General features: G+C 35.8%; 1 protein-coding gene across 1 annotated transcript; it reads left to right on the plus strand.

Annotated features, from left to right (window-relative positions):
• The first annotated feature begins 3,425 nt into the window (after positions 1 to 3,425).
• FAM133A (family with sequence similarity 133 member A) lies at positions 3,426 to 4,207 on the plus strand. The gene has a single exon (XM_036271669.1). It carries the CDS (start codon positions 3,443 to 3,445, stop codon positions 4,169 to 4,171), a length of 729 nt encoding a protein of 242 aa, XP_036127562.1. The 5' UTR covers positions 3,426 to 3,442; the 3' UTR covers positions 4,172 to 4,207.
• Positions 4,208 to 15,477: the final 11,270 nt, after the last annotated feature.

The following is a 15,477-nucleotide window of genomic DNA, read 5'->3' on the forward strand; positions in this document are numbered from 1 at the left end:
TAAGAGAACATAGGCAATAAAATCTCAGACATCTCACATAGCAGAATTTTCACAGATACATCTCCTAAGGCTAGAGAAACAAAGAAAAAAAAGCAAATGAGACTACATCAATCTAAGATCTTTAGTACAGCAAAAGAAATCATCAACAAAATAAAAAGGGAAACCACCATATGGGAGAATATATTCAGTAACAATTCATCTGATAAGAGGTTAATATCTAAAATATATGAAGAACCTGAATAAATACTTCTCCAAAGAGGACATACAGATGGCCAATAGACATAAAAAATATTCAATGTCACTAATTATCAGTGAGATGCAAATTAAAACTACAATGAGGTATCACCTCACAGCTTTCAGAAAGGTTGATATCAATAAATCAACAAATAATAAATGCTGGTGAGGATGTAGAGAGTACGGAACCCTTTTCCCACTGTTGGTCAGAATGTAGACTAGTGCAGCGACTGTGAAAAACAGTATGGAATTTCCTCAAAAAATTAAAAATGGAACAGCCTTTTGACCAAGAAATCCCACTCCTGAGCATATATCCTGAGATTCCCAAAACAGCAATCAGAAAGAATATATGAACCCTTTGTTTATTGCAACATTATTTACAATAGCCAAGATCTGGAAATAGCCCAAGTGCCCATCAGTAGATGAGTGGATAAAAAGGGTACATTTACACAGTGTAATACTACATGGCTATAAAAAAGAAGAAACTCTTACCCTTTGCAACAGCATGATGGACCTGGACAGTATTATGCTAAGTGAAATGAGCCTGTCAGAGAAAGACAAATACCATATGATCTCACTAATATGTGGACTCTAATGAACAAAATAAACTGACAAACAAAATAAAACCAGAGATATGGATACATGGAACAAACTGACAAAAGTCAGAGGGGAAGGGAGGTGGGGGAACTAGATAGAGGAATTTGAAGGGATTAGCTGAAAAACATATATGTATAGCCTATGGGCACAGACAGTAATGTGATGAGGGCCAAGGTGGGGGTGGTGGGAGCTGGCTGGGTGGAGATGGGCAAAGGGTTGAAAGTGGGGACATCTGCAGTAGTGTCACCAATAAGAAATTTAAATAAAAATAAATCATTAAATACAATTTTTTAAAAAAAGACAGAAAGACGTAAGAAGAAATGGACAGACCTGAAGAGGAAGGAGAATACGACCAAGAGCACAGCAAATGAAATGCAGGAAACTATCACGAAAAGCCATTATAACATCTGTGGCATTGACTTTATGATAGGTAGGTATGTTTGGTTGACTTAAAGGGTCAGAGTCAAGACTGAAACTTACAGAAAAATCCATGATATGGCTGACCATCTTTTCCTTCTGTTAAAATACTTTATTGGCTTCCTAACAACTACAGGACAAAATCTAAGATTTTATTTTATTTTACCTTGGTACGTGCCCCTAGCAGGAACTGAACCCGGGACTCCCTGGTTCGCAGGCCGACGCTCCAACCACCGAGCGAAATCCACCAGGGCAAAAATCTAAGATTTTAAAAATACCTAAGAGGGCCTCCGTGATCAGGCTATTTCCTGTCTATGTAATCTCACCTCCTGCCACTGCCCACTTGCACTTTAGGCTCCATCAACACTACATACATCATACTTCTGTTTTCTTCACATATTCTCTTCTCTGTCTGGAATGTTCATTTCTCATTTGCCGGGTAAACTATTTATCCTTCAAAATCTTATACAGACATCACTGACTCTAGAAGGCTTCTCTGAATGCCCCTCTCCCCCAGAGTTACCCATTCATCTATCCATTTATCTGTGTGTGTTTTTTGTTGTTGTTGTTTTATTGAGCAAATATTTATTGAGTACCTAGTGTAGTCCAGATACCATGTTAGGTACTGGGAATACCATCATGAATAAAACAGATCAAACATGGCCTTTACCCATCTTGGCCTTATATTTAGTGGTGGGTCTACACACACTTAATATACATCGACATAATCAGACAAATAAAATAAGCACCAATTTTCTCAATGTTATGAATAAAATAAAGACCTGGGATACAGAGTAATGAGGGTGAATGGTAAATACAGAGGCAACCTACTTTAGTCTAAGGTTGAGCCATATGGAAGTGCCGGTATTTGACCGTTTTTGTTTTATAAAATTGACCATTTATATAGTTTAGCCTAATAGCTACCTTTCTGATGAAATGACATTTAAACTGAGACATGAAGGATGATGTGGAACTGACCATCATGGCTAAGCTTGGATCTTAGCATATTCCAGAGAGCAAGAGAAGATTGGAGAAGATAGAATTGAGAAAAGGGGTGAGTGATTCTAGGTGAAAGTAAGAGAGATAAACAGGACAGATCATATAGGACCTTTATATGAGTTTGGATTTGATTTTTATTAAAATGTAAAGCCACTGGAGTATTTGAAGATCCTTCTAATTGGAGTGTGAACCTGGAATGGAGAGGAGTAAGGGTGGAAATAAGGCAATCAATGAAACGTTGATTTAAAGAGCCAATATAGTGTTGAGTTAGTTGTGAAGGGTTTGGGGTCTGGCTGCCTTGGTTTAAATTTTGGTTTTGCCATTTATTAGGTGTTACTTTATGTAAGTTACTAAAATTCTCCAAGCCTGAGTTTCTCTGTTGGTGAATTCAGGATAATAGTAGAACCAACTTTATAGTATTAATCTGGAGATTGAATAAGATAATCCATTGCAAAGCACTAATAGTCTCTGGAAGAAAATAAGCATTTAGTAGATACTAGAGATTAATAGTCCAAGTGAGAAATCATAGTGCCTAGACTAATTTGATGACAATATATTTGGAGAGAAGTGAACAGATATAAGACCTATCGTGGAGGTTTAAACAGCAGGATTCAATAATGGATTGGATGTGAGAGTTGAGAGAGAAAGATTTTTTTTTCAAGTGTTTCTGAATTTCTAGATTTCTGTCAAAGAATGGAATGGATTGTGCTGCCCTTTTATAAATTGGAAAGGTCTTCCTGATACAGAATTTTGCAATAAAAATTTGCTCTTATATTTGTCTCTTACCTTATACCATGTAAGGCAGTATCAAAGAAAGAATAAAAGGTACATATTATACAATATAAAAGGAAATATTATTAAAAAGTTTAGATAAAGGAATCTTATGTGCCATATAGAAAACACTTTGTATTTATTTGTACTACAATGTCTAAAATATGCAAAAATCTTAAGTATGTATATTTGTTGTACCTAAGGTATAAGATTTTGAAAATGTCTACTGTGCTATGTGATAGCAGTGGACAGTAAAGTTTATATGTTTATTTGCCATCTATTTAAGATGTTTTATAATAATTCCATCTGCTTCTCTCACAGAATAGAGCCCAGTTGGTGTACCAGCAGATGAAGAACTTAAGGAGGGTGTCTAACCTTATTTACCTTAGCAACTGAGAGTCTGCTCTGGGAACCATTAGGCACCATGGGGAAGCGAGATAATCGGGTAGCCTATATGAACCCTATAGCAATGGCCAGATGGAGGGGCCCATCTCAACCTGTAGGCCCAACAATACAAGATTATCTGAATCGACCAAGGCCCACCTGGGAAGAAGTGAAGAAAAAAATAGAAAGTAAAAAGAAAGGTTCCAAGGCATTAGCAGAGTTTGAAGAAAAGATGAACGAGAACTGGAAGAAAGAACTAGAACAAAGCAGAGAGAAAGCATTAAGTGGAAATGAGGGTTGCTCCAGAAAAAGGGAACGAAAGAAAAAGAAAAAGAAGAAATCCTGTCAGTCTTCATCTTCTTCATCAAGCTCTGATTCTTCAAGCAGTTCTTCAGATTCTGAGGTTGAGAAAAAGAAACGAGGGAAAAAGAGAAAGAAAAAGAAGAAACATTCGCACAAATCATCAGAAAGCTCTACGTGTGAATCGGAATCAGAGAGCAAGGAATCAGGAAAAAAGAAAAAGAAGTCAAAGGATGAAACAGAGAAAGAAAAGTATATGAGAAGTGTCAGCAAGAAAAGAAAGAAGAATCACCCTGAGGATAAACCTTTATCATCAGAGTCCTCATCAGAATCAGATTATGAAGAGGAGGTACAAGCAAAAAAGAAAAGAAGACATGAAGAGCGAGAACCAACAATGGAAAAAGCAAAGAAGAAGAAGAAGAAGCATCACAAGAAACATAGTAAGAAGAAGAAAAAGAAGTCGAGTTAAGTCATAAGTCAGGATACCATCAAGGGAAAAAAAAAAGCAAGATTTCTTTATTTAAAAATGCAAGGTCTAAAAGAAAATCCAACTGTGAATGTTAGGGCCCACTTACCAAAATGCATGAGTTTCCCTGTGTTAATAGAATTATTCCTGGACTTTGAGATGCTAGTCAAATGCCACTGTGTCAGAAAGGGCCATCATTGTTACCTGTGACTTAAATATAAGATTTTGTTTGTGTGTTTTTCCTTCCAGTGTTTAATTACTCTGACAGCTGAAACCCTGTTGTCATACCAGTGGTTAAAATGGTTTGAATTAAAAGAAAATGTTTTAGATAATAATTATGACAAACAAATATATCTAATTTTAAAACAATCTATTATGGATATACCTATGAACGTAACCCAAAAAGATCCAGACAACCGTAGTTGACATTTTTGAAACATGGACTTAACATTGATGTCTCAAAATCCTTACTTTTGAAGATAAGTTTAGTTTAGTTTACTTTTCTCCTTAATATACTTTTGTTTACATGGGGAAAGGGCTTGTGGGGGAAAAAGAGTTTGCTCTCACTTTGGCTAGCTGAATAGTGTGCCTTTGATCCTTACACATTCTATTTTTGCCAGTGCAATTTAACAGTATATTTAAGCCCCCAATTCTATGAAATTTACCTCTAATTCAAAAGTACTGAATAGTATTTAGTGTTAGAATGTTACATGATTTGCATTAACTTTGATACCCTTTGACGGGGAATAATTTTAAATAGACCCTGGTATTTTTTGATTAATAAAGATTCTGAAATATTTTGCATGTTTTGTACTATTAATTTTGGATTATCCACGGATATTCTATATGACCAGTAATCCTTTTTTTATATAATTTATGCTTCAGATACAAGTTTCAAGTTTGTAATTTCTTAATCTTACTCTATTAGTTTCAGGACTGTGTTTAATTTCACACTTGCCAAAATATTTCACATGTAAAAAAGAAGGTTTTTAAAACAATATTTAATGCCTTCATATTGAAGCTGGTTTACTGTATGCAAGTTGAGTGCCAGACCTGTAGTATGCTGTGTGTCTTGTTACATAAAAACTACTGCCACAGTTTTAGTAAATATGCTGTTTTAATGTTTGTTGTATTAAGCATTATATTGAATTAAACTAGGAGTTAAATTTGGGAGATAATGCTATCACTGTTCTTCCTGTCATATTTTACTAAGATTTGGTGCCTCATTGCTATCGCTGATTTACGTTAACCACTATGCTGAAATGAGTTGAAAATTATTTTTGCTTTACATTTTTATATATCAGAGTAAGATGATTTATAAATTAATGTTTCAAAAACCACCTGTGACAGGAGATGGGCTCATTGTAATGTCATATGCACAAAATATTTTGGCATGATGAGAGAGTCAATAGCTATTTTTTTAAAACTGCTGATTTTGTGTCAGGTCCCTTGACTCGCAAGCAAGAATATTATAAATATAGAAAACATCTAATAAATAAATAACATATTGGCTCCTCAGATTTTTGGAGTGAACATAACAAAACCTCTCAGTAAGGTTCTTGGAAAATTATAAATGTAATGTCATGTTAGATCACCTTGAAGCTTCATAACATTATCTGTTTCCTAAAAAATATATATATCTATATACTGATAAATTTATTATATTTAAGGGATATTTTGTATCCATAGAGAGTTTTTCAAAAATTGTTGTTCATTAAATATGAAAAAGCTTATATAATTTGTAGAATGTGGCAAAGACATTAACAGCTTATCAAGTGTGCTCCTATCACTTCCCAGCCCCTTGTAGTTAGGCAGTGCCGTGTGACTACTCCTCGCAGAGAGATTGTAAACAGAAGTGATGTGTCGTTTCAATACTGGAGCCATAAAATGTCCTGCATGGACCCTTCAGCTCTCTCTTTACCTGCCATGGTGACCTGAAAGCAACGTGCTCCAAATGACGTACCTACAAAATAGATGCAACCTGGATCTCTAGGTCACCATTTGTAAGGGACCGGACCTGATGAGCTGATGGACTTGCAGTGAGTGTTTTCTGAGTAAGAAATAAACTGCTATGTGTTAAGCCACTGAGATTCTGGGTCTTTTTTGATATCACAACATCTATCACATAACCTAAACTGACTCTTAACATAGAGCTCTAGAATATTTATTTTATTATTTACATAAAATAACTCACTTATCTTCTATTACATCATCCTGTAGTCTGCACATTGATTCAGAAGTGATCATTTATGCAAGTAGAAGGAAATGTATTTTATGTGCATTGTTTTTTTTTTTTTTTTTAATATAATGACTGAAGAAGAGAATGGTCTAGCATAATATTTGATGCTTATCAGCAATGCTGACAGATGAGGAAGTAGAGCTTCATTATTGCTCTGATTAGAGCCAAAACAATCTTCCAGTAAAGGGTTTGGGAAGGAAATTGCTTTTTCTTTTAAGTTTTTTCCTTTATTGACTTTACAGAGAGAGGAAGGGAGAAGGAGAGAGAAAGAGAGACATCGATGAGAGAGAACGTCAATTGGCCACTTCCTCCATGCCCCCCACTGAGGATTTGGCCCACAACCTGGGCATGTGTCCTGACTGGGAATCGAACCAGCGACCTCTTGGTGCTTGGGTCGATGCTCAACCACTGAGTCACACCGGCCAGGCTGGGAAGAAAATTTAAAAAGCACTCATGGTGACTTGAAGAAGAGGGATGCTATTTTTGAGATGTAAGTCAAGGTTATATGGTAGAAATAATGATATGGAAATATGTAGAAAACAATAAGCTAAACAGATTTAGGTGAACATTTAATATGTAGCCACCATATTGAAAGTAAAATAATTTTTCCCTTACATGAAAGGCACTGAAATTATAGTAATTTGCTTTATGTGACTCAAAAGAATAATAGCTTTAGCCATAACATTCAACTAGCTTTCCTGAAAGGGAAGCAATGGAAAAGGTAATAAGAAAGTAGATGGAAGAGAACAAAAATCAATAGAATCTAGATTAGCAATGAAATTGCATGCACAAAAAGAGGAATTTGAAAGATTTCAGGCTGTAAAAGGATCAGATTGGAGATAAGGAGAGTGAATAAAATGTGAGATTCATATCATATCTTGTGATATGATGGTTCCTTTATTTATTATAAATTTATCATGAGAAAGTTGTACCTCTGACATTATAACGCTGTAGTCATTTCCTGTTTAGTCAAATTTATTTTGCAAAACAATATTTAATCTGATGTAGGTTTATAGCTACTTTATGACTCATGAAAACTGTGGTCAAACACTCAAACATGCCTAGTCCTTCCTGAGCTGTAAACAAGGTGTGTACTTTTTTCAAATGGCTCTATCACTTTTACTTGACCCTTTCACGATATTTACCTTAATCTACCTTGGGTGTTCTGTTATAATTATTAAGAGTGTTGGCTCTTGCCTAAGCATCAGGTTGAAATTCTTGGTGTGCTATTTCTTGATGTGTGACCCTAATTAAGTTAGTTTTTAACTCAGTGTGCCTCAATTTTCTCAGATACAAAATCAGAAGAAATAATATTATCTATCTCTTGGATTATTATGAGAATAAGACAAAATAACATTGAAAGTATTTAACGCAATTCCTGGCACATAGTAAATGTTCAATAAATGGTATTTCCTCTTCCTTCTCCTATCATCACCATCATCATCATAATCATCGATATTATGTCATCATCCCCACTACTACATTTTAGCCTCTTTAAAGGTAAACGGTTGTTTCATCTTTTATCTCTTTCAGTGATGGTACACAATGTTTTGCATATGCTAGGTGCCTCATGATTTTCATTAAACTGAATTAGTTTTGGTCAGGACCTGGAAGAAAGAAGAATCTGAATGAATGCAATGTATCAGATGCTATGTATGAGCCTCTTACCTCACATTTTACACAACTTATGGAAATATAATTCATATATCATATGATTCACCTTTTAAAAGTATACAATATTTTTAGTATACTCACAGATACATGCTAGCAAAACCACAATCAATGTTAGGACATTTGAATCACCTAAAAAAGGAACTCCATATTCTCTCTCCCCTACCACCCCCAGGCTCCCCAGTCCTAAGCCACTATTGAACATACTCTCTGTCTCTATAGATTTCCCTGTTTTGAACATTTTATATAAATGGAATTAATTATAAAATATATGATCTTCTGTGGATGGCTTCTTTCACTTAGCATAATAGTTTCAAGTTTCATCGATTTTGTACTATGTATCAAGAACTATACCAAGATGATATGGAAGAAAATCTAGTGCATTCTACAGATTTCTGCTGGAACCAGGAGCAACACCACCTCCATATTTAGATGTGGTGGGCATCATTAACCTGACTTACACTGGTTTAAATATTGCAGGCTATTTGAGGGATTGTATTCTCTGAATGTAAAAATGTTCAAATAAGGATCAATGAGACAGAAACTGAACCAAACTTGATAATGGAGGTTGATAACATCAATGTAAAATGAGTAAGTATGATTTTGCGCTCAGAAACTTGTCAAGAGTAAAACAGTTCATTTTTTTGTTTGTTTTATTGCTTTTGGAGAGAGAGGTAGGGAGAGGGAGAGAGAGATAGAAACATCGATGAGAGAGAACATCAATTGGCTGCCTCCTGCATGCCCCCCAATGGGGATCAGGCCCACAACCTGAGCATGTGCCCTGACTGGGAATCAAACTGCTGACCTCTTGGTGCATGGGTCGACGCTCTACCACTGAGCCACACCAGCTGGACAAGAGTGGAACAGTTTAAAAAAGAGTATGAATACGCTAATATTCGCTCCAATAAGTGAATATTAGATGGCATAATCAAATGATATTGAATGGTATAATCAACAACTGTATCTGGTGTTCTCAGATGTGTTTTCCCAGAAACTGGTTACTAAAACCAAATGATTATTATTATTAAAAATGTTATTATATTAATAAAAAAGAAAGAAAAGAAAAGGGGATTCTAATACACTGCTGGTGGGAATGCAGACTGGTGCAGCCACTATGGAAAAACTATGGTGTTACCTCAAAAAATGAAAAATTGAATTGCCATTTGATCCAGTGATCCACTTCTAGGAATATACCCTAAGAAGCCTGAAACACCAATCAGAAAGAATATATGTACCCTCATGTTCATAGCAGCACTATTTACAATAGCTAAGATCTGGAAATACCCCAAGTGTCCATCAGTAGATGAATGGATAAAAAAGCAGTGGTACATATTCACAATGGAGTACTACGCAGCTATAAGAAAGAAAAATCTCTTATCCTTTGAGAGGACATGGAAGGACCTGGAAAGTATTATCCTAAGTGAAACAAGCCAACCAGAGAAAGACAAATATCACATGATCTCACTTATTTGTGGAGTATAATGAACATAACAGTCTGAGGAACTGGGTAGACCCAGAGACGTGGAAGTAGGCTACAGACTGACAACCCTCAGAAGAGGGGGTAGTGGGAGGAGGGAAGAGGTAAACCACAAAACTTATATGCATGTACGCATAATCGATGGACACGGACAACAAAGCCGGGTATTGGGTGGAGAGGATGGGGAAGAGGGTGTCAATGGGGAAAAAATAAGAAATATCTGTAACAAAAATAAATTAATAAAAAATTATTTAAAAAATGTTATTATAAATGACCTTATTGCTAGTTATTTGAGCATTTTGTTGTTCATCTGGAGGAAGCAAATTTCTTATTTTTCCTTGAGGTTGAGCTGAAAGAAAGCTTAAAGAATTATTTTATATACTGCAAAATGGTTACCTAATCTGTTATCTTACTGAGAACTTAAAATGCATAGCTCCATGGAAACTTACGAAATATAAATAGAAACCAACTTAATAACCATTAAAATAACCATTTTATCAATTAAAATGGTTATATTAAGTCATCAAATATTTTCATAAACTTTATTTTTCAAATAAATCTTGATGACCTTGTAAAACCTGGGTTATTCGCCATACAAGGAGAACAACCCGAAATTAAGCCTACATTTGGTTTGTACATTATACTACATGGTAAGCCTGCTGACTATGAGGTTAGTGTTCCCACCTGATACTTTCAGACTGTGGAATTTCAAGTAGCTTTTGACAATAATGTTGACAACTCTGGAAAGTGTTTATATTTTTTAGTAGAGTCTGACTACAAAGTAGTTTCATGAAAAATCTGTTTCACAGACATGATTTTAAAAGATAGCTGCAAAACTTTTAGTTTATGCTAAAAATTTAAATTTTTTGCACCTGTTGCCTATCCTTTTCCTTTGACAGCGTTGTATCAACATAGACAATTCAAATACATAGTGTGGCCAAAGGACAAGCCCCCCCCCCCTTCTCTGAAGGACCTACTGTAGGCAATCAAGTCTCACATCAAACAAAGGGACTTTATCTTATCTCTTTCCCAAACTCATATCAGGATTGTTGTTGCGCACATGTAAAATAAGCGTTTGTATACTTTGTCTCTGGACTTGGAAATCCCTTTTTATATGAATATTACTAAGCTTTTTCTGTACATAAACAGTTGCATCTGTCCATTGATAGCCATAAAGTTATATCCCTCCCATTCCAATTCAGAACATAGGCCAAATCTTAGCTACCAATCATTTCATCTAAAAATAGTTATATGGTTGCCCCTAAGTTCTATGAAACATGGGAATGGCATAAACTACTGGATCTTCTTGAGTCCATATTGCAACATTTGCCATGAACTTTATTTGTAAACTTAGGTGCAAGATCATCATGCCAAATTTAGAGGCAGTACAGTGCAGAAATTAAATGGGCAGACCTTGAGGACAGGCTGTCTCAAGCAACCTTACAATTAAACGGGATAATCCATGGAAAATTTAGGTTCTAATCTCTCCAACTTTTCAACCACTCCCACATACTCCATTCAAAAGCAACAGATATCTCTTGCATCCTAATATCTCACCACATCCCCAAATTCTTAATACTCCTTTGCATTACATCTTGTATATATCCATATCGATCTATCACCAAAGTCCAAATAGTAAAATAAATTCCCTGTATTTTAAGATTTTATTTTCTCCTGTCTTTTCTTTACAACATGAGCTATCTCCTTTTACAGAGATCATTGTAATTCTCTTAGTTAGTGCCCCCCTAAAATATTAGTTATTTGATTATCAATATATCTTAATTTCATCCAATCCACCCCACATTCTAATCTTTATTCAATTAGTTTACCTAAATCTGTTTTTATATGTATCACATTTATTTTCTACCTCAAACATCATAGGATTAATTTATCTAGATCTTCAGATATAATTCACAAGAGCATGTTTTCCTTTATTATAGCCTCTTTACTGAGATAAAGATTTTACCAATACAACAGAACAAGTAGTTAGAATCTCATTAAATCTATCACAAATGAACAGCAGGGAAATAAGTGCATAAAATCCATGACGAAGTATAGCTCAAAACAATCTCAATAATATTTCAGTACATAACAGAAAAAACAAATAGAAAAATGAATATCAACCAAAAAAATTGAAGCTTAACAAAAGACATTCTATGACTATTAAGCAATCAGTGCTTCTGCCTGATGGCCACATATTTCTAGACATAACCAAGAATCCCATACATACGATTTCTATATGTCCAATAGTCCTTTGTAATTTTACGTAAATCTTTAACAATCAAATTCTAAAAGACACTAGTAATCAAGTAACAGGACACAATTTGATTACCCTTAATATATAGAGTGTCCCAAAAAATGTATACACAGCTTTGAATAATTATAAAGCCTCTGTTTATTGTTAAAATGTAATAGAATCCAAACACCCTGTATACATTTTTGGGGGCACCTGTATATCTATATATACACATGTATAGAAAATTGCATATAGATATCTAGCACATACCCACCCTTCCATAAATAGTAGGCTGTACCAAGAGCACTTCCCAGGGGAATTGTTTCCATCAGAGACCCAATCATTTAGCAAATGACATGTACACATTAGGATCATTTGAAAGGGCTTATTTACAAAAGGGCTATTTACAAGGGTGTTGGTAGATTGTAGAAGAACCACATGGGGCAGGGCAGTATCCTGGGGCTAGTGACAATGAGCTCTTACTACTTCTAGGCCTTTAGGAACCAGAACTATGAAGGTGAAAATTGTGTATAGAAGGCCACCTTGATCAGAGTATGGTCATAGTCAGCCTGAGCTAACATTTCAGAGAACAAATAACCTGATCTCACTTCCCTCCTTTCTTCTGATCTCTTGTCCTGGTCACCCATTAGCTGAAAGCAACTAGAAATCAGAGATCATGGGATCTCATCAATATAGTCCATACATGTCAGCCTCCTGGGGCACAGAGCAGGTGGAAGAAGGGTAGAGAATGGAGCTAGAGGGGCAAATTAAAGATATCTAGCACTGCCCACCTCTTTTGCACCTCATTATTTATTCTCGGTCCCCATCTGAATGAAAATTTTACGTCTACACTGTGGTCACACAAGTTAACGTATTGCAGGGTGATGCCATTTTGATTATAAAACATAATGCTACATTTTTTCCCTCTGTTAACTATTCATGAGGTTCTTTATCTGGCTGGGTGTCACAAACCTTTATTCTTAAAAGATCTGAGTCCTGTGGTCCTTCCTTGATTGGGTTGTTGAAATGTTCATTAGATGCGGACAGTTGGGCAACGGAATAACAAGAGGCATTACTTCCTGTTACTCCCTTCCTAACAGTGAAGCCTTTGGATTCCAAACATAATCCCCTTTGTCCCATTGTGTAGCAACAATCAGATTCCACCTTAAAATTAGTACTAATTACCTAGTTCAATACAGTGACTTTCTTTTTTGCCTATTGGTTTAGTGGCATGAAGAGCTTAAAAAGGTCACATTCATGCTCTTGTTTCCTGGTGAAATATTCTTCTATGGTACATTAGGATTTTCAAACATGCCAAGCCTGATTGTCAGAATGAAAGCACATTTTTTTTTCAAGTATATTATGAGCTGTAATAATAGGAAGGGCCACTCATACCCACCACTTAGTTCCTGGCTATGGGAGAAATTGTACCATTTATTGGCCAGTGGTTTAAAGCATATATGAGATCCTTTGGGACAGCATCCTAAACTTGCATGTTATCTTCTCCTATTTGTCATAATAATTGAATCTTCAGCCAACCACATAAAGCACAAAATAAAACCAGTGAATTCTGTGGGTATGAACCCATTGCTACAAAATGTATGCACTGGTTAGATATAATATGGTGTGAGATACCACATCAATCAATTAAAGTATTCTTTACATCCATGAACAGTTGTTATGGCACACTTTTTCCAGGAAGAGAAGGGAAATCAATATCCAGAATAAGTGTCTGTCCCATCAAGGACAAAGTATTACCTCCTCCAGAGAAAGAAGGGTTCAGTATAATCACTCTGGTTATCAGGTAGTCTGCTGGTCCATTGTAAATGATACCATATTCAGTGCTCAACATTAGCCCCTGTGAATAGGTTGGGCACTCAGAAGTGGAAGTAGCCAAGTAAACTCTCGTAATGGAAATACTATTTTGTTGAACCCATGCATAGTTACTATCCATGTACACTTTATATATGGGCCTAATAAATAAGCATCAGGATGACTGAGGAAGAGCTTGACAAACCAAAAGAGAAGGTCATTGTGCTCATCTGATTATTGACAGCCTCCTTTAATATAGATGCCCTCTGGTATTTGAATAAGCTTTAAATTTCTTCACAATCAGCTCATTCAAAGAGGTCTATACAAATACCCCTCACCTCTGCAATGTGAATCCCTTGTCAACAATTTCCCAATTCTGATTTTTCCAAATCCTTAACCAACATGTACAACTTTGCTCATGAATTGATGTACATCTACCCTTCAGGAAATCTTTCCTTCTGCTATTGTACAAAGTCAAATATGTTGCAAAATATTCTGCCCACTGGAAGGATTTCCCTTCACCAGTGACCTTCATAGACACTCATTCTAGGTGGTATTTGCATACCAAGCTGATCCACTTGTGAATCAGGCCAATACTTTTCCTCCTCTTTAACTATTCATAAAGAACTCCTCATAAGGTAATAGGTGTGCTTGGGAGAGGTGATAAAGAGGGGTACTATCAACATCTGAGATATCTGCCCATATTTTTTAAAATACTTTATTTGTAAATCAATTTTAGCCTTCTAGAAAAATAGATAGAAGGGAGAAAGAATTCACATATATTGCCTGTCCTTATATACACACATAGCCTTCCCCACTATCAACATCAAGCACCAGAGGGGTACTTTGTTGGCAATTGATGAACCTACATTGGCAAATTTTTATCACCCATAGTTTACAGTAGAGTACATTCTTGGTATTTTACAGACTGTGGGTTGGACAAATGTATCCACTATTATACAGAATAGTTTCACTGTCATAAAAATCCTCTGTTCTCTGCCAATTTATTCCTCTCTGATCCCTGGAAACTACTGATTTTTCACTGTCTCCATAGTTTTGTTTTTTTCAGAATGGCATATAGTTGGAATCTTATAGTATGTTGACTTTTCAGATTGGCATCTTTCACTTAGTAATATGCATTCAATGTTCCTCCATGTCCTTTTATGGCTTGACATCTCATTTCTTTTAATCACTGAATAATACACCATTGTCTGATGTACCACAGTTTGTTCATTCATTCACCTACTGACGGACATTTTAGTTGCTTCCAAGTTTTGGAAATTATGAATAAAGCTGCTATAAACAACCATGTGCAAATTTTTGTGTGGATGTAAGTGTTCAATTCATTTGGTTAAATATCAAGGAGCACAACGATTGGATCATCTGCTCATAATTTTTACATTTCATTCCATATCTGTTTAGTCCAGATACATACAACTTCCCTTTTATAATGAAATGCATCTATGCACATCCATGTTGATGGTTGTGTGAGTCAGAGAGCAACAGTTCTTGACAAATAAGAAGTCTCTTCTAGAGTCCATTTTTAAGCCAGGAGCCACTTTTTTTTTTAAATTTATTTTCTATTGATTTTAGAGAGAAAGGAAGAGAGAAGGAGGGAGAGATAGAAACATCAATGAGAGAGAACATCGATTGGCCACCTCCTGCATGCCCCTCACTGGGGATCGGGCCCACAACTTGGACATGTGCTCTGACCAGGAATCAAACCGGTGACCTCTTGGTGCATGGGGCGTCAATGCTTAACCATGAGCCACACCGACCAGGCCAGGAGCTCCTTTTAAAAGAGAGAATAGAGTAGGGTAAGGCCTTTTTCCTGAACCAAAGGGTTCTGTGGTCTTATCTTCCCATCGGGGTTT

This window comes from Molossus molossus, unplaced genomic scaffold, assembly GCF_014108415.1.
Source record: "Molossus molossus isolate mMolMol1 unplaced genomic scaffold, mMolMol1.p scaffold_m16_p_2, whole genome shotgun sequence".
Lineage (NCBI taxonomy): Eukaryota > Metazoa > Chordata > Mammalia > Chiroptera > Molossidae > Molossus > Molossus molossus.

Bases quoted from the DNA above. Each gene is read 5' to 3' on its own strand.
- FAM133A (XM_036271669.1), top strand. From the start codon at position 3,443: ATGGGGAAGCGAGATAATCGGGTAGCCTATATGAACCCTATAGCAATG.